Source organism: Ursus arctos, unplaced genomic scaffold (genome assembly GCF_023065955.2).
Source record: "Ursus arctos isolate Adak ecotype North America unplaced genomic scaffold, UrsArc2.0 scaffold_11, whole genome shotgun sequence".
Classification (NCBI taxonomy): Eukaryota; Metazoa; Chordata; class Mammalia; order Carnivora; family Ursidae; genus Ursus; species Ursus arctos.
This window is the reverse complement of record NW_026622775.1, coordinates 68,168,264-68,192,634: the sequence shown is the minus strand read 5'-3', so window position 1 is coordinate 68,192,634 and position 24,371 is coordinate 68,168,264. Positions and strand designations below refer to the sequence as shown.

The 24,371-nt window shown below is 34.2% G+C and overlaps 1 protein-coding gene across 1 annotated transcript in view; it reads left to right on the top strand.

Annotated features, from left to right (window-relative positions):
* ADAM7 (ADAM metallopeptidase domain 7) overlaps positions 1-24,371 on the top strand; it is an 83,914-nt gene that overhangs the window by 58,161 nt on the left and 1,382 nt on the right. Inside the window, exons 15-22 of the mRNA XM_026519084.3 lie at positions 853-1,048; positions 1,442-1,544; positions 2,522-2,711; positions 10,429-10,509; positions 11,644-11,722; positions 12,241-12,346; positions 12,714-12,813; positions 19,538-19,614. Coding sequence (XP_026374869.3) covers positions 853-1,048; positions 1,442-1,544; positions 2,522-2,711; positions 10,429-10,509; positions 11,644-11,722; positions 12,241-12,346; positions 12,714-12,813; positions 19,538-19,614 — 932 coding nt within the window. The remainder of the gene's footprint in view (positions 1-852; positions 1,049-1,441; positions 1,545-2,521; positions 2,712-10,428; positions 10,510-11,643; positions 11,723-12,240; positions 12,347-12,713; positions 12,814-19,537; positions 19,615-24,371) is intronic.

Below are 24,371 nucleotides of genomic sequence, written 5' to 3'. Positions count from 1 at the left end.
GTTCTGACTTCTAAGTCCTCGGCAATGCTATGGCCTGGGGAGTGGAGAAGCAAGTATCACTTGGTCTTTTAGGAGTAGAGTTATATGATAAACATATTATTCTTGTTCCTTTGTAAATCATTGTCAACCTATTTAACCTCAGCTCATGTGTGGTGGTGGTGGAAGGGGTGGCATTCCAAAAACAGTGAAGGAAAAAGGATTATACTGGAATTGGAAAGTGAGTGTGACTAGTACATGGAGATATCTTCCTAGGAAAGGCAATCAGAAATCCAAATGACTGTCCAAAGTTTAAATGACATTTCCTTTAACACACTATATTGTGAACTCACAAAGGAAAGGAAGTGTGTCTTATTAATTTTCAAATCTTTCTAGGACTCATTATAATTAAATGTATATCGAGTGGCTGAATAAGAGAATGCACTTTCTCCCAGCAATGAGTCAGGGAATTTTTCCAGTTCATTTGGAGAGATGTGATTTCTTGGGAGTGGAGATTCCTCATTACAGATAGGCAGTTATCCCAGTTTATATGTGTGTGCTGGAGATGGTATGCATTGGAGAAAGATGAACAGAATTCTTGTTCATTTCTCCATTTTTTGTCCTTTCCAACTCTGCCCAATGCTGTTCTAATACAGATTTTCAAAAACACCATCATGTCATTCCTAAAATTACATAAAAGCCAACACATTTACAAATGATAATAATTCTCAGTGGAATGGAGAAGAAAGTCATGATCCAACCTTAAAACCCTTTTTTTAAAGATAAGTTAAATGGGTCAAACTCCCTCCTATTTACTGAAACTTAACCTACCTAAATGTGTCCAAGATTTTTTGTCTTTTTGTTTTTCTTCAACAGATGAAAACATCAGGGTCCATATGCAGACCAGCAAAAGATGAATGTGATTTTCCTGAAGTGTGTACTGGCTACTCTTCTGCATGTCCTAAGGACAAATTCCAAGTAAATGGATTTCCTTGCAAAAATGCAAAAGGCTACTGCTTCATGGGGAAATGTCCCACCCGGGATGATCAGTGCTCTCAATTCTTTGATAATGGTGAGAAACAATTACAGTGAATGGCTGATAAACATAATAGCTATTATTTCTGCTATTATCCTGTAAAAATTTAGGGGCAAGATTGAAGATAATGCCATTTGTGGCATTCTTCCCAGATCTTACCTAGAATCTTTCTGGAAATTACCTTTAATATTAGTTGATATTACCTCTAATATTAATTAACCAGCTCAGTTTGTGGGTTTATATCCATACTCCTCTGTAAAATAGTTTCCTGATGCAATAGGATAGCTTTAAATTGATTTATTTATCCCATTCTGCCTTACCACTACATGATACTAAAATTTCAATTACATTAGAAAAATAAGATATTTTATTATTTATAACATTCATGCTTTTATTATTTTACTTTAATCATTCCATTTTGGGTCCTAGAGGTGAAAGATAGTTCTGATCTCTGCTATGAGATGAATAAAAAAGGAAATAGATTTGGATACTGCAAAAACAAGGAAAACAGATTGATTCCCTGTGAAGAGAAGTAAGTACCATGTAAAGAAAAGTAAGTGCCTACTAAGAGTGTTTTTGCAAAATCAGAACTGCTTTTGTTCTGGCAGCTGTTAACCTCTTTTTACTGAGGAGATTGGGAGGAGAGGGAGTAAGGGAGGGAGCACACATCCCTGACTGTGTAACTGGCACTTACATACTGTATTTATGAGTTGAAGGTCGTGAGATAGAAGGAGGAAAGATGGGAAAGAGTTAAAATTCTTAGGAAAGAAAGGGACCAAGAGAAGCTACAAGAAAATAGGAAAGAGCAAACAGGAGGAGGAAAATAAAGTGGAAAGAGGGAAAAGAAGCAGAGAGAAGGAAACAAGTGAAGCCACAACAAAAAAGAAAAGTAGAACTTGAAATTGGAAAGAAGAGGAGAAGTGAAAGTTAGATCTGATTTTAAAAAGTATTAGCTGCGTCATTCTTCCAGATTTGTTACATTCACAAAACAGGATTTGGACTGAAAACAATAACAGAAACCTTTGGTCAAGTTCAACTTTGCTCTTAAATATTCTAGGTGAAACTGGGCAGTCACTTAACTTCCCCTTACTTTCTAATCTGTAAAATGGGTATTATAATAATATCAAACTCACAGGTGTGTTGTGAGAATTAACTGATGTGCTCTGTGCAAGAAAGAATAAGAAAAAAATCTTAACATCTTGATGAAAGTTAGATAACTCAAATTAATAATAGGAAATATTCTTCTGTAAACTTGAGCTAATACTGGTTTGTGAGAATCACAGCACTACAAAGAAATACAATCATTTTACATCTTCACCTACTCATCAGAGTTCCCAGAGTCAGGACTTTGTCTAACCTTTCACCCTGCCTCTCTTGGTGCTTCTGCAACCTATTGATAAGGCTGGGTGGGTCTAGAGAAAAGTGACCAGGCCACTTTATTGCCAGCCTCATCTCTATAAAGTTCTGTTTCCTGGTCCCAAGTCTGAGAATATTCTCCCTTTCCTTCAGAGATGTCAAATGTGGAAAGATACACTGCAGCAGAGGGCAGCACTCATTTCTTCCTGGAAAAGAAAAGATTAATCACCTTAAGAAGATTTCAAAGCAGAATGTCACCACTGAGTGCAAAACTTTTATTTTATACCACAATTCTAAAGATTTGGGCCTGGTTGCTCCTGGAACAAAATGTGGAGATGGAATGGTAAGATGAAAGTCCTTTGTTTTATTAAAACTTCTTGGTTCAGCCACTTTTAAAACATTATTTTCTATAATTGGTTCCTGAGGACCTATATATGGGAAAGCAGAAACAAATGGGCAGCTTTTGTTTTCATTTGATTGAGCAAAGTAGTAATAACACTATAATAAATAATCATTTTGTCCAATCTCTGTTATACAAAATGATATGTAAATGTTATAAGTGCACTTAATTAGTAAAATTGTAGGCATAATTTTTAAATTAATTTGACTAAAAAATAGCCATATGTTCAATTATTTTATTCATTCAGCCATATTTATTGGACACATACTATGGTGCCAGTGGCCATACTGGAAACAAATGATGTAAATATGAGGGTACTTGAGAATTTCATAAATTGAATTATATTATATATATTACAGTCTAACACAAGTGCTTTCATAGTGGTGACCGATGAATATTTAAGTCCAAAGAAGAAGTGATTGCCTGTACTTGGAGAACATGAATGGCATGTTATGATGCCTTTAAATGAGTGACATTTCAGCTTTGACATGATGAACATTTTTCAATGCAGACAAAATGAGAAAAGATGTTTTAAAAAGAAATACCTACATAACATGCAAAGGTACAAAATATATGGCATAGTCAGGTAACTGACAATTTCAGGGTGACCGGAGCTTTGGGTAAAATGCCAGAAAATGAAGTTGAGCAGCTAAAATAAGGCCAGATCAGAAAAGGTTTATCATTCTAAGATGAAAACTTTTGGACATGTACTAAAAACAACAGCCAACTCATCAAGGTTTATAAACACAAGAATATATGGAAAATCTAATACTTTTTTAAAATCAGTTATTTTGAAATAGTATAGCTTCTGTGATATAGCTCCTCTCCTACCATACCACCATCCACAAACATTACAGTTTCATTCATATAATGTGATAGAGAAATGAACTGAAAAATAAAATTCAGAATGTAAAAAAGGGAATTAGAATTTAATAATTTAAGGGAGATCTAGATTTCAAATCCATACACTAACTATTAGTTTCCCATTAAAATAACAAAATATCAAAATGATGAGGTATCTATATTGGTGAAATTTTAGGTTTGTGTACCAACTACATACTAGAAAGTTCAAGGACTTTCAGTGATAGAGTGTATGAGGCATCAGGTTAAAGAAAATATCAAACAATTTTCTATTCACTCCAGGTAAGAAAAATCATCCAGAAATACTAAGCAGAAGTATGACTTACCCCTCATTGAACGCCATAATGAGTGACAGGGCTTGAACAAAGGAATTTATAGGGAAGCAGTTGTTACTTCATCTTGATCTTATAAGCATGTTGTGGCCACATGCCATCACATAGAATGCCTATTCTTTCAAGAGAAGTCTTAATATAGATGTGTACCAATTACAATGTGCCAGTTATTGGGTCAATTGATAATGAAGGAATTCATGAATAGCAAATGCCAGTTTATAGAGGTATCACAAAGGTATTACTTATAGACTTTTCATCTCATTTTTACATTGAGATACTACTTTTAGATATGAGTAAATTAAAATGAATAAAAACATTCTAGTTTCTCATAATTTTCTTTCTGGGTAAATTTTGGCATAGAAAATGAGGGCAAACATATCCCATTGCCCTTGAATGCCTTTTTCCTTAGTAACATAGATAAGAAAAATAAAACAAAAGGAAAACAGTGAGAAGAGATGAAAAAGGAAGGATAATACATTGGAAAAAGAAGAAGAATAGAGAAGAGGGAGGGAAGGTAGGGAGAATACTAGTTAGTCTTCTCTGGCACAAAAGATTTGCTGCAAACCTGTCTGTAGTTTTCTCTTTATTAAACATAAAAAAATGCCAAAATTAAAATAAGAAACATTTCGATGTTTCCTTTAGTTGAGCCTGAAGTATGTGAAAAGAGATTTACATGGCTTAAGGAGCATTTTTCCAGTGTTCACTTGATCACATATATTTGAAAATCCATTCTTTAAGAATAAGCAAAGAGGACGAATACCAACAGACAAAAGAATTCAACAGTGTGAACAATGAAGATTAATTTGAGGACTCATAGATGATAGTCCCCTATGAAACAGATATACATTAAAAAAGAGAGAAATCCTTTAGAAAAAAAGTTAAATTTATACTTTAATCAGATTTAAAAGGATATTAAATCTATAAAAATGGTATTATTTGAAAATAACAAACACTGCCTTCAAATTACAAAATAAATCATAATTACTGATTTACATATAATTTGAGCAGTAAACCATGAAATGTAGTAAACCACAAAAAAATAGTGAATTAGAAGCTAAACTTAACACATGAGACTGAGGTAAGGAATTCTAAAGGAGAAATTGAATAAAAACAGGAAAAATAGTCGTAATAAATCTGATACCGTTTTAATAGGAATCCTAGATAAAGAAAACATAATATAGGTAAAAGTGTAATTAAAGATATAATAATAAAAAATGTCCCTGAGCTGAAGAATATATAAAATAAAAACTCAACTTAATACCAGGAAAAATTCATAGAAAGAGGTGAGCATGTAGACTAACCTTCACAGCATGAAGTCAACAATAAAGAAAATGTTCCAAAGAAGGCAAGTATCATTTTTCAACAACAACAACAACAACAAAATTATCAGGTTATCATTATATTTAACTTCAAAAAAGAAATGCCATAAGATAATGCAGCAAAATCTATGGAGCTTTGGAGAACGAAATTTTGGGACCCTAAAACCATACATACAGCCAAACTATTATCCAGATAGTAAAGCAATAGAAGGACATTCTCACACACTTTATGACTAAAAGAACTACAGCAAATTAGGTAGCATTTATTTCTGAAAAGACAAATAGTCAAGAAAGTACTCATGAAGCTCTAGCAAATGATCTGGAAGAAATGGAGATCTAAGATTTGCCTGACAAAGAATTCAAATTAATCATTTTAAAGAAGCTCAAAACAATATAAGGGAACACAGACAGATGACTAAATGAAATCAGGAAAGCAATGCATGAACAGCATAAGTTTAACAAAGAAATAGAAATCATAAAAAAGAGCCAAACAAATTCCGGAGCTGAAAAATACATTACAGAAATGAAGAAATCAATGGAAAGCTTCAACAGCAGACTGGATCATTCAGAAAAAAAAAAAAAAGTCAGCAAACCTGAATATAAGTCATTTGAAATGAGAAAGTTGGAAGAACAAAAGAAAAAAGAATAAAAACTAGAGAAGAAAGCGTATGGAACCTATATAACACCAATGACAAAAAAATGAATATATGCATTATGTGAGTCCCAGAAGGAGAAGAAAGGGAAAGAGAGAAAGGGGAATAAAGATTATTTTTAAAGATAATGGCTGAAAATTTGCCAAATGTTGGAAAGGATATTGACATTCAGATTCTGAAAGCTCAAAAGACCCCAAGTGAGACCAATCCAAAGATTATCCAGAGATACATTATAACCAAACTGTCAACAACATGGATGAACCTAGAGAGTATAATGCTGAGCAATATAAGTCTGAAAAAGACAAATACCATATGATCTCACTCATATGTGGAATTTAATAAAACAAATAAAGTAAAAAAGAAAAAGAGGCAAACTAAAAAGTAGACTCTTAACCATAGAGAACAAACTGATGGCTACCAAAGGGGGATGGGAACAATAGGTGAAAGAGATTAAGAATATACTTATCTTGATGAGCACTGAGTAACATACAGAATTATTGAAGCACTATATTGTACACCTAAAACTAATATAACACTGTATGTTAACAATACTGGAATTAAAATTAAAAAAAAAAAAACCTAAACTGTCAAAAGTCAAAGACAGAAAGAGAATTTTGAAAACAACAAGAGAAGAGCAACTCATTATATAAAAGGGAATAACCATAAAACTATCAATAAATTTCTCAGCAGAAGTCTCATAGGCCAAGAGAGAGTGGGATGATGTACTCAAAGTACTAAACAAAACAAAATAAAAATAAAAACAAACAAACAAAAAACCCCTGCTAACCAATAGTACTATATCCGGCAAAGCTATGGTTCAGAAATGAAAGAGAATTAAAGACATTATCAAACAAAAGCTGAAGGAGTTCAACACCACTAGACCTGCCTTACAAGTAGTGTTAAAGGGAACGCTTCAAGTTGAAACAGAGGATGCTAAGTAACAACATGAAAACATTCGTAAGATAATTTTCATTGATAAAGGTGAACATATAGTCAAATTCAAAATGCTTTAATACTGTGAAGATGGTATATAAATATATTTTAACTCTAATATAAAAGTTAAAAAACAAGAATATTAAAAATAACTGTAGCTACAATAATTTGATACTGGATACACAATATAAAGAGCTGTAAAGTGTGATATCAACAGCATGCAATATGGAGAGAACAGAAGTAAAAGTATGCCAATGATTTTATAAAACCTCTAGTAGGTACACAAAAGATAAAGAGAAAAAACATCCAAACATACCACTGCAAAAAATTAACAAAGCGCAAAGGAAGACAGGAGGAGAGGAAGGAAAGATCAAAGAAGTTATAAAGCATTCAAGAAACAATTAACAATGAAAATAGTAAGAACTTAACTATCAATAATTACATTAAATCTAGATTTATCTATTCAAAAGACACAAATTGGCTGTTGGCTAGAAAACAACAACCACCAGGATCCAACATTATACGGCCTACAAAACATTCATGTTATGTTTAAGGACACAGGCTTAAAGTGAAAGGATGAAAAAACATTGCATGTAAAAGGCAACAAAAAGGGAACAGTGTGGCCATATTTATATCAGGGAAAATACATTTTCAATCATAATCTGTCACAAGAAACAAAGGTGATCACTCTGTGATGATAATGAGGTCAATTCATCAAGAGGATGTAACAATTAGAAGTATATATGATATTTACCTAACATTGGAGGACCTAAATATATAAAGTAAATTTACACTAAACAGAAAGGAGAAATACAATATAATAATAGTATGGGACTTTAATACCCCACTTTCAACAATGGAGAAATAATCTACACATAAAACCAAAAAGAATACAATAGGCTTGAGTAACTCTATAGACCAACTGGACCTAACAGATATGTACAGAATATTCCATCCAGTGGCCACAGAATACACATTTTTCTCAAGTGTACTTGGAATATTCTCCAGGATAGATCATATGTTGGGCTACAAAACAAGTCTTAACACATTTAAGAAGACTGAAATAATATCAAATATGTTTTCTGACCACAATGGTAACTAGAAATCAGTTTTCTGACCACAATGGTAACTAGAAACTAGAAATCAGTAACAGAAGGAAATTTGGAAAATTCACAAATATTGGGAAATTGAACAATACACTCCTGAAATACAAATGAGTAAAGAAGAAATTGAAAGGGCAGCCAAAAAATACCTGAGACAAAGGAAAATGGAAACCAACATAGCAAACTTATGAAATGCAGCAAAACCAGTTGAAAGAAGGAAGTATATAGCAATAAAGCCTACATTAAGAAAAAAGAAAAATTTCAAATAAGCAAGCTAATGTTATATTTCAAGGAACTAGAAAAGGAAGAAAAAAACTAAGCCCAAAGTTAGCAGAAGTAAGGAAATAACAAAGATTTTTAGAGCAGAAATAAATGAAACAAGAAAGACAGTAGAAAAGATTTAAAAAATTAATTGTTTTGGTTTTTAGAAGGTAAACAGAATTGACAAACCTTTAAGTAGGCTGACCCAAGAAACGAAGGGAGAGGAATCAAATAATAAGATTATAAATGACAAGGAGACATTACAACTGATATCACAGAAATACAAAGGATCATAAGAAAATAATATGAATAATTATACAAGTTGAATATTTAAAAGAAATGGATAATTCTGAGAAACATACAACATACCAAGACTAAGTGATGAAGAAATAGAACATCTGAACAAATAGGAGATCAAAACAATAATTAGTAATCTCCCAACAAAGAAAGCCCAGGAACGGATGTTTTTGTATGTGATAATAAAAGCACAGGCAAAAAGGCAAAAATAAATAAGTGAGATTATATCAAAGTAAAGATTTCTTCCACAAAGACTGCAATCAAGAAAATGAAAAAATAATCAATGAAATGGGAAAAAATACTTGCAAGCCACATATCTGATAAAGGGTTAATAGATGAAAGTTATAAGTAATTCATGCAACCAATAGCAAAAAAAACCCAAATAGTCCAATTAGAAAAAAAATGAGCAAAGGACCTGAATGGATATTTTTTCCCCAAAGAAGATACACAAATGACCAACAAGTAAATGAAAAGGAGTTCAACATCATTAATATTCAAAGGAATGCAAATCAAAGCCACTATGAGATATCACTCACACCTGTTAGGATGGTTATTATCAAAAAGACAACAAATAAAAGATGTTGGTGAGGATGTGGAAAAAAGGGTACTCCTGTGAACTGTTGGTGGGAATGTAAATTGGTATAGTCATTATAGAAACTGTATGGTGGTTCCTCAAAAAATTAATGATAGAACTACCCTACGATCCAGGAATCTCACTTTTGGGCACATTACCTAAAGAAGTTGAAATCAGGAACTTGAAGAGATATCTGCCTGCCCATGTTCATTGCACCATTATTTACAATATTTACAAGAGCCAAGATATGGAAACAATGTAAATGTCCTTTGACAGGTAAATGGATAATGAAAATGTAATATATATATTACATTATAATATATAATATTATTTAGCTTTAAAAAAAGAAGGAAACTCTGTCAGTCGCAACAACATTGATGAACTTGGAGGACATTTCATGTATGCTAAGCAAAATAAACCAGTCACAAAAAGACAAATACGGTATGATCTCACTTATATGTGGAAGCTAAAAAAAAGTCAAAGCAGCAAAAGCAGAGAATAGAATGATGGTTGCCAGGTGGGGGAAATGGGAGATGTTGGTCAAAGAGTACAAACTTTCTGTTATGAGTAAATTCTGAAGATCTAATGCAGATCTCGGTGGCTATAGTTAGATACTATAATATATACTTAAATTTTTCTGAGAAAGTAAATTTTAAATGTTCCCACCACAAAAAAAAAAAAAGTATTTAAGGTAATGGATGTGTTCATTAGGTTTTTTGTGGTAATCATTTCACTATGTATATCAAGTCATCATAACATGTACTTTAAATATATGCAATTTTTATTTGTCTATTATACCTCAATAAGGTTGGAAAAGCATCTCCTGATATATGCTTTTTAAAAGAAATGGGTAAAAATAAAAATAACAGGTAAAAAATAAATGGGTGAAGATACGCCAGTCAATAATCATAAGTAACAAAAACAACAATTTGGTTATAAAATGTATAAAAATAACAAGCAAAATGTAAAACAAAGTTAATAAGCATAAATAAGATTAATTGATATTGACAATAACAAAATGCCTAACCACCAATTGTGACATAGCAAGCACAGATCCTTATCAAATCAAAGTAAAACTTAATAGAAGAAATCATTGTACCTACAATTATAGAATCTTTGGTAGATTAACATTTGAAAAATTGTTAAGAATATAGACATTTTAATAAAGAGTTTGCATATAACAATATTTTAATGTACACTATATTCATTTCAAATATCTATCAAACATTTATGGAGGATTTCTTCTTTCACAGTAGATTCTACATAGAAAAAATCACGTAAATTCTAAGAGCAAGTTATTAATTCATATGGGTAACTTCATTTCCAGGTGTGCAGCAATGGTGAATGTGTGAAACTTGAAAAGGTCTACAATTCAACCAATTGCTCTTCTCAATGCAATGAAAATGCTGTAAGATTTGACTCCTTTTTAAATTAATGTCTTGCCTTATTTACATAGGACTTCATTCTTGGGCATGGTGTGTGTGTGTGTGTGTGTGTGTGTATGGTGATTTTTTAAATCAAGCACATATTTGGGATCCACTTTTTCATGTGTCAGCCATAAAATTGATCTAAAGATCCAAACCAGTATTACACATAGATATTGCCAATATTGCAAGTATATATTTTATCATTGGACTAGTAATCTACAAACCCAATAATTTATGTACATATGAAGTTTAAACCTAATGTTTAAAGTTAGATCTATCGTAATGTCACTTATAGTTAAATTATATCAATGTCAACATTAACCTAAAACTTTTGACAAAACAACAAAATTTATATATATATATATATATATATACACACACACACACACACATATATATCCTCAAATAAATAAATAGTGCCCAGTACTAGCAGTACCCAGTAGTTTGCATTTGTGTGTAACATCTCTCCTTAACCCAATTAATCAGTAACACTTAATGTTGTATACGTATCAGGTACTTTTTCAAGTACTTTATATATATATTAAATTTTAAAAGTTTCATTAACAGCCTTAACAGGTGGGTACCATTCCTATATCCACTTTTATAGATGGAGAATAAATTACATGATGTTATGTGAAAGGAAAAGCTGAGATTTAAATACAGAAAGAATGCATATTCTTAATCATTACACAATGCTCTTTGATGAACTAAAACATTGTGCCACCACTTTTTCTCATGTTAATATTTCATTACTACTAAGCCTAGTTAGAACCTGAGATCTGGCTATAACATGTCTAACTCTAGCAGGGCTGTTCCTTTAATAAGATTGACTCCTTCTAGAAAGATAAGTCAAGCCATCTTGTTCTTCTGGTTTTGAATTTGTTAGAATCATTCTCTTGTCCAAAGGCCATCTTCAAAAGTGGTTGCTTCTTGTAATTTTTGCTTATTTTTTTCAAAGGAAGATTCTGATATGCAGTTTAGCTAATTTATCAGTAAAAAAAGTGTGTGTGTGTGTGTGTGTGTGTGTGTGTGTGTGTGTGTGTGAGATGTAGAACTAAGCAAAGTGAGGTGGAAAACACACACATAATCTGATAAAATTATGACTGCTCTTCCAGGTGGATGGCCATGAACTTGAGTGCCAGTGTGAGGAAGAACAGGAACATGTGGACTGGGGAGAAAACTTAAATGTTACCAGTGAGCATCCTAGAATATAATATCTTGCATATATCACAGCTTAGACAATGAGAAAGCTTTTTTGCCCCATTTCTGAAATCTAAGACATAGATGTTGTGTTTCTCTGTGGATTTGCATGGTATTTTAATTATGTTGCATATTTAAATACCCAAATTTGAATTTACAACAAGTACCTTTTAGAATGAATGTATCTTCTTTTAGTTAAATCTGGATTAGATCTTCTAAGAACCCATAACACAAGGTCTTTTCTATAGTCAGTTATTAACTGACAGTCAAAACATTTCTTGCTGATTGTGGTTCTTAAACAAAATGGACTCTTGGGTGGAGTGTCAATGGATAATACAGATGATAATTTCTGTTATGTCTTGGTCTTCTACTTTATATTTTTTTAAAAATTGGAGGAAGGGGGAATTAAAGTCCTTTAAGGAAGGGAGAAGCTGGATCGTAACAGCTCAGTTAATATTCCACTGTCCTAAATTTGATGTCCTGGCTAAAGCTTATGTTTTTTAATGTTGCAGATATATCCATCCTGGTTGTTGTGCTTGTCCTGGTTATTATTGGTGTTGGGGTAGTCGTATTATTAATTCATTACCAAAAATGTATTAAGTTGAAGCAAATTCAGAGGTATGTATTTTCTATGTACTGAAATGGGACCATTACTGGGAATATACAAGCTTTGTCACTGTTGATGATACTCCATGGAAGAGAAGTATAAGCCCTTACTGAGGACAAAGTAAGAGTAACAGTGAATCGAGCTTTTACATATTTATGTTCTCATCTCCAAATGCTTATCCCATTGGTTTCCAAACTTCTTCACACATTAGAATCACAGGGATTTTTAAAAGAATGCTAATTTTAGTTCCTACCTCAGATTTTCATTGTTACAGGGTATAACCTGAGTATCAATCTTCTAGAAATCTCCTAGATGATTACATGTTAACCACAGACTTATCCTATCACTTACGTCGATATTCAATTTCCTTCTTGACAGCCCACCTAGAGACACACTGGGAGTGGAGAATAAAGGATACTTTGGTGATGAGCAGCAGACAAGGACTGAGCCAATTTTACCTGATTTTCATCCCCTCCATGTAAGAAAATGTCATTTGCAATAGTTAATTAATTGATTTAAAAAGTAGTTGCACATGTATTTGAAGTGGAACTAGCCCCGAGCTAAGTGATATGGAAGAGGCAAGAGAGCAGTTTAACATAATTCCACACCAATGGAGCCTTCAGTCTACATGTGGGGAAGGAAAGGATGGCAGGATGCAAGCAAACCAAGACTGTATTTCCGAACAGCATGGATTAGTTAAACAAAATACGGATTTGTGCACTATTGGAAAAATTCACAAACATAAACTATATTTTGAGACATAAAACTAGTCTTTTTAAAAAGATTTTATTTATTTATTTGAGAGAGAGCACGAGCAGGGAGAAGGGGCAGAGGGAGAAGAAGACTCCCCGCTGAGCAGGGAGCCAGATGCCGGGCTCCATCCCAGGACCCTGAAATCATGACCTGAGCTGAGAGCAGGTGCTTAACTGACTGAGCCACCCAGACACCCTGGGACATAAAACAAGTCTTAACAAATTTACAAGAGTTGGAGTCATACAAAATATGTTCTCAAAATAAAATGTTATTAAAAATCAGTAACAGAAAAATATTGGAAAAATCCCCAATTGAAATTAGATAACAAATTCTAAAGAACACTTGGGTCAAATAAAAACTCAAAGAGAGAACAGAAAATACTTTAAAGGAAAATGAAACAAAACATACCAAAATTTGTGGGAAGTAGTGAAATTAGTAATTAAAGGAAAGTTTATAGCACTAAATGCTTATGTTAGAAAAGAAGAAAGGTATCAGTTCAATGATATCAGCTTTCATTTTAAGAAACCAAAAAAAAAAAAAAAAGAAAGAAAGAAAAAAGAAAAGCAAATAAAGCTCCATGCAAGTAGAGAACAGGAAAATAGTAAGTACTGGGCACCAATGAAATTGAAAACAAAACAAAACAAAAATCACATATGAAAACAATGAAAGAAAAGGCTGTTTTCTAGAAAATAATTAATCTTATAAACTTCCAGTCAGACTGAGCAGAAAAAAAGCAAGAGAGTTAGCATGACTATCAGAAATCATAAAGGTAACATCACAGGAGAGCATACCCTTATTAAATTGACAATATTTTGAATATGGAGATTAATTTGGAAAATTATTATTTTAATATATTTGGCAGTGTAATTAAATAGTAAACGTTTTGAAAGTTGCAAATCACCAAAGCTTATTCATGAATAGATAAACTGAATACCTCTGTATGTAACAGAGAAAACTGAATTTGTAGTAAAAACCTTTCTACAAAAAAAAAAAAAATGAATTCTACCAAACATATAATGATGAAATAATACCAGTTCTACATAAACTTTTCTGAAAAATGTGAGAGAATTGACACTTCCCAACTCCTTTTATAAAGACAGTATTTTTCTACTATACACATAGAGAAAAGCACTACAACAAAGAAAATTATTTGCAAATACTTCTAATAAATATAAGTATATAAATATTAAATTTTAACCAATTGTATTTCACAATGCTTAAAAACGATAATTCGCTGTGACCAAACGAGGTTTATCGTAGGAATGTAAGGCAAATTTAACATTAAAAAATCAATCAAGCTAATCCACTATATTATTTTACAAAAAAGAAAAACCATATGATCATCTCGATAGATGCAGGAAAAGTATTTGAAAAAAATCTAATATATATTCCTGATAAAACTCAGTAAGCTAGGAACATAAGGAAACTTTCTGAACCTGATGAAAGTGTCTATCAAAAAACCTACACCTAATATCACATTTGTGGTTTAAAAAACTGAATATCTTTCCTAAATATCAGGAACAAAGCAATGATGTCCACTGCCACCACTTCTATTAACCATTTTATTTGAGATTATAGCCATTACAATAAAGCCAAAAAAAAAAAAGAAAGAAAAAGTAAACTGTTTTGATTTGCTGAAGACACAATCATCTATCAAAAATCCTATAGTAAATAAAAAGGAATTTAGTAAGATTTTAGATTACAAATTCATATGCAAAAACCTGTTGTGTTTCCATACACAAACAATGAACAATCCAAAAAATAAAATGAAACCACAAAATAACATTTACAGCAGCATCAAAAATAGGAAATACTTAGGGATAAAGCTGACAAAATATGTACAAGAAATGTACAAAATATGTAGATAGAAAAATACAAAGCATTGATGAGAAAAATTTTAAAAGACCAAAATAAATGGAAATACACTGTTGTTGGCTCAGTTCTCGGCAAATGGACCTATAAATTCAAAACAATATTAATCACAGTATTGGCAGGAATTTTTATAAGATAAATAAATTTAACAAGGATATAAGAACAATAAACAAAAATTAATTTTATTCCCATATACTACTAACAAATAATGTGGAAACAAAATCAAAAATAAAATTTGAAATAGCACCAAAGATGTGAAATATTTAAGGACACTTCTGACAAACTACGAACCAGAACTTTATATGGAAAATGATAATACACTGCTGAGAAAAATTTTAAAAGACCTAAGTAAAGAGGGGTATATAGAGTCACATGTATATTAATATATTGATTGATTGCTAGTTGATTTGCCAGTTGATTTTTTACAAAGGTGCAAAGGCAATTCAGTGGAGAAAGAACAGTCTTTTCACAATTGGTGATGGAACAACTGGGTATCCATATGTACAAAGACTAACCGTGATCCATTCCTCAAACCAATAACTAAATTAACTCCAACTGCAATATATACAGAATATATGTATTTTTTCCTAGTAAAAAATTTAAATTAAAAATGTACAAATTAAGTGATAGTGTTGAGAGGTAAATATTTGGGGGTAAATGTACAATGACATGCAAGAGCGAGGTCATTATTTTAAGTCAAGAAAAGTGGCTAATTTGAGGGGAGGGGGTTTGTGGGAATAGTGATAGGAAATTTGAAATGGCAAAGTTTCATTTCTTAACCAAGGCAGTGATTTCAAGGATATTTACCTTAAATGGTTCATTAAGCCATGAACCTGTTTTATGTATGTGTTTTATCTGTATTATTTTTTCCTATGAAATGATTAAAAATGAAGAACAACAATACCAATTACTAGTGGGAATACGGACAATGAAAACTCTCATACACAGTTAATAAGAGTTTAAATGGTACAACCATGTGGGAAATTGGTACTAAGTATTAAAATTGATCATACATATATCTTATGATCCAGCAGTTCCTGTCATATGAATATATCCAACAGAAATCCCATGTATGTGTACATGGGAAAAACATTTACAATTATGTTCCAATAGCATTATTTGCAAAAAGTGAAATCAATAAAAATGTCTAATAAGAGTAAAAGGGATGAACAAAATGCTATATACTCATACAATGGAATATTACAGAGAAAGAGTAGTAAATGATATCTACCATATGAATAAATCTCACAAACACAACGTTAAGATGTCAAATCCAAAAGGCATACTGTATGACTCGATTTATATCAAGTTCAAGAACTGGCAAAGCTAATCTATGGTATTGGAAGACAGGGTAGTGATTACCACAGGGAAGAGAGAATCTTCTGGGAAGGAGATAAAGTTTTGTTTTTTGATTCTGGGCAACTTTCAGCAACTTTCATTGCTCGTTTGTGAAAATCCATCCTCTATACTTAGTACTTGTGCATTTCTTTGTGTATACTTGACACTAAAGGAAAAAGTTGCCTGAAATAACAGCTTTAGCAATATATGAAGATGTAAGAGAAAAACCAACAATCTTGCAGAAGTCCCTACATTTAGTGATTTGTTAACTGCCTTTAACAACAGCTATGATTTCCAGTGCATTCAGCTCGTTGAAAAAAACTGTAAGTGTCCACATTGAAAAGCTACAAAGTCATTGCCTTAAAAAAAAAAATTAACCACTGAAGAAAGCATTATAGGTAGGACAATACTGATGAAATTACCCAATAGGACTGTCTCAAAGGAAGGAATACAAGCCTTCAATTCAGAGACTAAGTATTACCTGACTATTATTAGATGCAAATGCCAAAGAAAATATAATATTAGCATTTTTAAGGTAGGATGTTTTTTGGTTAGTGGTGGTCTGGTAACAGAGCTCCACAGGTTTTGAATGCTTTGCCCAACTCTACATGTCCCATAAGCCCTGTGTTTCTTACTTCACAATATTTCAGAACATGTTCCCACTCGTCCCCCAGAAATACATATATACTGGAAATGCTTCTACTGAACTTCACTCTCGTATTTAAGGATGGTTAGTTAATCTTTCTCTGGTTGTATGATGGTTTATTATTTTGATTTGTTTATATTTTTTATTATGCTAATGATGACCCCAAGATGATAAAGCAAGCCTTAATTGTCCACTGGAATGGATGGAAAGTATTGTGTGATAATTTTTTAAGCTTACACATAGATTTCATGATATGAACAACGTGATACTGATATCAATCTTGTATATTTGCCTTGAGGTTTAAATAAGAAATTATGTAAAGGTACTTATCACACTGTTTGCTAAATATTTAGCACTTAACATGTGTTAACACGCTTCATGAATTAATATGAAAAACAGTTGTGCTCCTGGAGAAGAGAGTCAGGTGAAAAGTGGCCTATGTGATCAATGAATATTCACAGAAGTCAACCAGGGGTTCACATAGAGCTTGGGGCATATTTGTTTCATTTCTAGAATGCAAGTTCCTTAAATGCTTTGACTTGTTGGTTAAATGAGGGAATGTAGAAGAGGAGCTTAATAAATATTTTTTAGGTATATGAATAGGTTAAATTCACTATTAATGGTATATATGCCATAATATGTTATAAAGACAGATTGTATAGGAGAGTTGTGGTGTCAAATCTCACATTTAGGCTTTTTGTATTATTTGTTATAAAAGTATATAAATAACAGTGATTTAGCTGATACTTGTTTGACACATTAGTTACCCATCAGAGGCCAGTTTTCAGCATTGTGGTTTGGGAAAGGTCTTTTGATGTCCTTTTCCTGTTACATTAATGATGCTTAGTTATATTTTTCCTCTGGCACCCAGTACCTCCCCTAGGTAGGTCCTGTTTCCACTAGATCATGCTTTCTTGTTGTATCAATGTCCACTGGGAGTTAACAGAAAATACTTTAAAAAGGATAACCTTATCCAGGCATATCTGTATTACAACAGTAAGTTCTGGAGGTCCTCAAAGCCTTCAAGGTCCAGGAACGATATGGCTGGTTATGGCATTTCAGACATTTGGACAATTCGATTAAGATTTGGAGGCTGAAAGACTTGCCTTGTGCAATTTTCATCATAACTCATAAAGAAACTCTCACTCTTCTCGAATGTAAGTTTATTTTATAAGTTCTTAGACTCCATCATTATAACAGAATAACCTAGGGAAGAGCATTGTTCCCATGTGTTTTAATATTTGAACATTTACTAGGTTGTATTCCGGAGATAGCTAGAAAATTTATATTGTGCACTTAGGAAATAGTCATACTTGCTTGAATACTAATTGCAGGTTAATAGTATCTCTTTTCACTAGCAAAGAACTGCAGAGTCCTTGGAGAGGCATCCAACCAGTTTTTCAAGTCCACACTACATCACACTGGTATGGTCCATTATCTCCTTTCTGTTGGTTGTACTGATCTGTGGCCATTTCAATAATTTTGGTACCACTTAGCCATGTTCTGGTTCCTTGAATAAGTCCAATAATATAACATAGTTCTCTGATTTGAGGCAGAAATAGGACAGGTCCCACTTATCAGCAGGGCTGGGATTAGTTTGAGAAGAGCATGAGAAGTCATGCTTGGTCATGCACGGTCAGATACCACCAGTAAAATACTGACATTGTGTTCATCATGAACACTTGGGAATTAATTTTGATTTTTTAAAACAGTGCATTACCACATTATTTCTCACAATTACTGAGTTTGTTTGTTCCCCTCAAATGGTGCTTTTGAGATGAATGCCTCACTAATCCTACCCTACCCCCAGCCCTGGTTCTCAGGGGTCAAAACCCAGTAATGGCTTCCAATGGTGCTTTATCGTCCTTAGGGCTTTCCACTGACTGAGGTGTATTCCCTTATTAATATTAATGAAAGAGAAATACATTAGCCAAATTAGCATGCATATGCCTTAGAGACTGAGTCAAAAAGGAGTTATTACAGGATCTCTAGGATCTTCTGAACTGCTGGAGTGTCTGTATCTGCATCTGTATCCTCAAGGGCCATAGTAGAACAATTATTCAGAGTTGGGTACTGACATCACCAAGATTCTCAACTATGTATTTTTTTCAAATCAACAATTCTCATTATGCTTTCCATTAATAAAATGGATCACACCCTTTCAGCCTGTGTTTCCACAGAAATTTCCCATCACACGACAGGATCTCCGAGCATGCCCTACAGTTGGGATGGAGCCAAATGAGCATTTCTCCCCAGTCCTCACTCAACCAGTACAGTCTATTTCTATATTGTTTTTAATGGGATTTCAACAGAAATGTTTTATCAATGAAAGTCCTAGTGCTTGAAAAATGTTTGGAAATCTCTTACTAAATGCACTGTTGGAGAGATCCACCACAAAGTTTACGAGGAAAAGTGGTTTCTGATAAGACTTCCCCGGCCAGAACCATCCCCCCATCCTCTCCCATAGCAATTTACAAACTTTCTTAGATTTTTCATAGATCAAGAAGAGATGGTCTACACGTGTGTGTGCTCATGTTTATGTGTCTATGTGTGATATCTGGTGTAGTTCCTGACACAACAAAATTTATTACAGAAACCTGCAAATAAAGCTCCAAGAGGAATCACCGATCCAAATCAAAGTGCCAAAATGGTAGGTTCCTGTGACAGATGGTACCATGCCCCCCCTTTTTAACTTTTCAACTGTTAGCATTCTTTGTGTTCTTTATCTACTTATTGATTGAGTAGGCACACCTTCTGTCCTTATCAGAAGAACAGGATGGTTGGAATTGTTTTCTCTGATATGCTAGCATTTCTAAAAGATAATTCAGCAGAGCATGTTTCAGTCCAGGAATTTCCGACCTCACCACAGGAGCAAGCTAGAATTTGAGAGTGTCACAATCTCAATACATTTTAGACACAACAAAAACAAGACTTCTTTCTCAAACTTTTCTTGCCCAAGGGAATCGCCCTTATGGGTTTTCATTAAGGATTCTCAAGGACATAATAGCACTGGTAATTAAAGAGAAGGTACATTCCTCATGAACAGTTATTTCATGATGGTTTCATCAAAGTTTCACTTACCCAATCCATAACTACTATATCTGAGGGACGATTTCACTTCTGAATTGCTATGGCTATGTTAGAAAATTTATCCAAAAATCGCGATTTTTGTCAAAGGAGACAAAATGAGCATTGTTTGGCTGCATTTCAGAGTTCATTCATCCATTCATTGATTTCTGTTGAATTCCTACAATGTACTGGGTTAATACAAAGCTTTCCTCCACAAAACATTCTTACAGGGGATCTTGCCCAATATGCTTCCTCTGTCGGGATGGGGAAGGAAGGATATTTCTAATGGTCCTTCCACCTCAAAATGATGGAGCTGTTTAATACTAAAGAGTGGAGAGAGATGCTCTTTAGCGAAAGTAAATTGTTTGACTCCCTGTAATGAACACAAAATGATTTTCTTTCTTTTGATAGGCTTGTTCATTTTATAATGACTGTTTAATTAGCCATGGCTAAGGAGATCTGGGAAAATGTGAATAAATGTAGTACAACAGAATCCAGAAAGTTACTGTAATTAGCAAATAAAAATGAGTAACTGAAACATAACATGCTTATAGACTTTGGAGAAAATAACTTCTTTTTAACCATCTGTTTCTATTTAGAGCTTGAAATTGGATATCCAAAATGGCTGTGCAAGCCTAGGTTGAGATTTCTGGCTGAAAGATCTTCACAATCTTCCCTAGGTATTTGCTACACAAACTTCTGGCTGTTTTTCAAAATTTCTTTATCAAGACAGAAAATGTTAACAAGAAACAACCTCTTTCAGTAATATTTGCCTATAGAATTTACAACCTGTAGTGTAGACACATGCTACAAAAAAATTCTTAAAGTTTTTCCAATGCTTTTCGGCCTAACACAAAAATAGTTTCCTTGCTCTAATGTTTTCCTAAAAAATCTAGTTACTTTAAAAAGTCAATCTAGTTACTTTAAAAAGACTCAAAACCTCGAGGATATTAAATTACACCCCTGAGTCTAAGAAGCAAAACAGTGCTTATAAAGGGTTATTTCTTTGGGAGCATAAAACTACTTACTTTAGTTGAAATCTGACATGATTATCACTAATTCTGATTTAAAAGAAATTCTCTCCTGCAGAAATGCCAAGAAATCCAGTGCAGGAAGTCATCTGATTCTACTAAATAATTAAAAGGTAGATGGCTGTCTGGCTTATGTCTTATCAGTGAAGTAGGCAGAATAGTCACCTTAACTACAGCGTCGTTCTTTAAAATTGTGGTGGCAGCAAAGGAAGACATGAAGTGCTCCTGGTTAAATTCCTGGAATCTAATTCTAAACTCTCAAATTTCTAGAATTCCTTATGAACCTGACAGAAGTCAGGGAGTTATAAGAATTTCAGAAAATTAACTCCATCAGAGAAGAAATACTCACCATTCCCGTGAAGTGCTTGTGAGATCTTTAGAATACACAGATTCATGCACTTACTGTGTAATTTCTGTGCTGTCTCTACCCCTCCCTGATGACGGTGTGTGGGGCTATCCCAGGAATGATTTCAGCTGTTTCTTATACCAATGTTTCCCAACATGTTCTCTTGTGTTCTTTATTTTCTTTTTGTTACCTGTTAAAGCTCTATGCAATCGTTTTTTCATTTACTAAAATGCAGTTTTCGAGAGTGAAATGGGAATTTTCTGATTCAATAAATAAAGGCTGCAAATCAAGGAAGAAAGCTGGTTGTTCTTGATGAAACTCTTGCTATATCGACGAGTCGATGGGAGGACAGAGTGAGATCAGCAAAGGACAGCAGGGACTCAGAACTTTATACCTAGTGAGGATTTATTTATTTATTTGAGAGAGAGAGAGAGAGAGAGAGAGAGTGTGTGTGTGTGTGTGTGTGTGCACGAACAGGGAGGGGCAGAGGGAGAAGGAGAGAGAGAATCTCCAGTAGGCTCTATGCCCAGCATGGAGCCTAACAAGGGCCTGAATCTCAGAACCCTGAGATCATGACCTGAGCCGAAATCAGGAGTTGAATTCTTAACGCACTGAGCCACCCAGGTGCCCCTAGTGAGCTTTTAATAAACATTTGTTGTTCTAATTAAAACCATCCATTTAAGAAAGAATATTGGTGATTGCATACTGAAAGCAAAAGAAGCTAATTTAAATGTTTTATGCAAATTTGTGAAAAAAAGAAATTCCGTGTCACATATACAGGGCTCATTAAAGCAAACAATAGTCCTCCAATGTCCCAAATGAGGGGACAGTCACATATTTGTATTTGCTTGAACAATACATATGTTGATGAACAATATATATTTTTGTAATATGTTATTCCCCCTATAAAAGGATCACCTTCTTGATTCATTATTTTTCTTATTGTTCTCATATTTCTTCCAAAAGACTCACCATCCCATTTGCCTTGGTTCCACATTCAGCCAACTACTAATTTCTACTGATTTGATTTTTTTTTCCCAAATATCTTCTCTCTCTCCAATTACGTCTGATCACCTGAGTCCTCCTGTTTCATTGCTTCCTGCCTAGTTAATCACTCTGGATTTCCAGTCTTGTCCCCTGCCCTTCAGATAACCCCAGAAGCCTTCTGACAGTTAAGCTCCTTTTTTATTTTAGGGAGTATTCTCCATGCTTGCCCCTATTGCTTCTCCGAGCTCCTAGAGACTTGACCTACACTTCTTTTAGATGCTACTACTCTGTGCTCTATTTCTTAGGGATCTTCTCCTTTCAATACTGTGTGCAGATTGGGAAGCATCTTCATGGCTTCTCCTCACTAGTGGTTCCCTTGTAGGCCCAGTTCGATCCCTGGTTATGGAGCCAGTTATGATTTCATAGCCCTAATATTTCTGGCTCTTGCCACCTCTGAGAGTTCAAGTCTTTTCCCTTAAGGAACAGTTGTAGACAGAACTCCTGTTTGAATGGACAGACCCACTCGACCTGCAGTCTAAGGACCTCTGTCTTCCTCCTCAGCCCCGTGAGCTTCTTGCTGCCCCACCCCATACACAGACAGAACCCTTCGTGATGCTGGAGCTTACCTCAGTTAAGACTGACCTTGTTAGAGCTCCGGGATGCTATGCTTGGGGGTAGTGAGTTACTCTCCGCAGCTGGCTCACTCTACCCTCTGCCCTGGACAGAGGTGGGTTTATCTGGAAGTAATGAAGCCTGAGCTTCGGGGTCTATCACATGTACTACCCCTTCTAAGACCTTTTATCTAATTTTGTATTTACATATTTTAATGATAGTGGGCTGGTTTGGGTTGAGAAACAAGAACTCAGATGAATTTATCAGCAATAGTGACTATACATAAAAGACAATTAGGAAAAAGATGCCCCTGTGCTGGGCTGAGATGGTGGTCCCAGCAAGTGCAAAGAGAGGACCAGCCAGGTATGGGATGGAGGCACTTGGGAATGAGAACAGCATGGTAGGTGTGAGGAGCTCTCCACAAACCCCTGGCTGACTGGAGAAAGGCTGCCATGGGGGTGAGTCCCCAGAGAGCACCACTAAGAGGAAAATCCAAGAAAGGAGTGAAAACGGACTGCACTTTGACTATGTTCCCCAACCCACCCACAGATCATGGCTGAGGGCCCAAGCTTTACAGGTTAGCAGAGTTTGAGCAAAACCAAATCACTGACCACTGAGTGATGCAAACCTAGTGCAACCCATAGAAAAATAGTATAAAATACAGAAATAAGAATTAAAACCTGAGCAGAGGTATTAGCATCTGTACATCACAGGGGGCAGAGGGTGGACAATAGATTCTGCAGTTTAACTTTGGGCAAGTCCTTTTAAAAAAACAGAAAAATAAATCAGAATTCATATTTGTTGCAATATATTATCTAAATACGACTATGTGAAGGAATCTCAAGTATACGTTTACGTCAGTTCTGCCAGGAATGCAGCGATGGTGATCCAAAACCAAACCAAACCTAACCAGCATCCCCCATACAGCTGCCATTATTCTAAGTATCAATCAGCTCCGCACAACCACTTTGCCTTTTTCTTAAGGCATCTGTGCTGTCAATGATTATAGAATTTAAAAGTGCTCTTGGGATGTGCTGAAATTGGGAAGTCATATTCTAAAAAAACCGGTGATAACTTCCCTATCCGGGCGCTAATGTGTGCAGGGCAGCCAGCACCCCACAACCCATCGATGAAGTTCCTAGAATGACCACTAGGTGGCCACAGAGCAAACTAAATCTCCTGTGAGCTGGAAACGGGCTCAAGGATTTCACAACTAGACAGGCAAAAATCCTGACTTGTAATAAACTTACTTAGAAGTCTGTTAAACTCTGTTCCTGGTTATTAAAGATGTAACATTGGGAAAATGTTGCCAGATGCCACTTTTTCCTCTCCAGGGTTGTGGGTTGAGGTAGGAAAACAGAGACAGAGCCTCTGAACAAAGG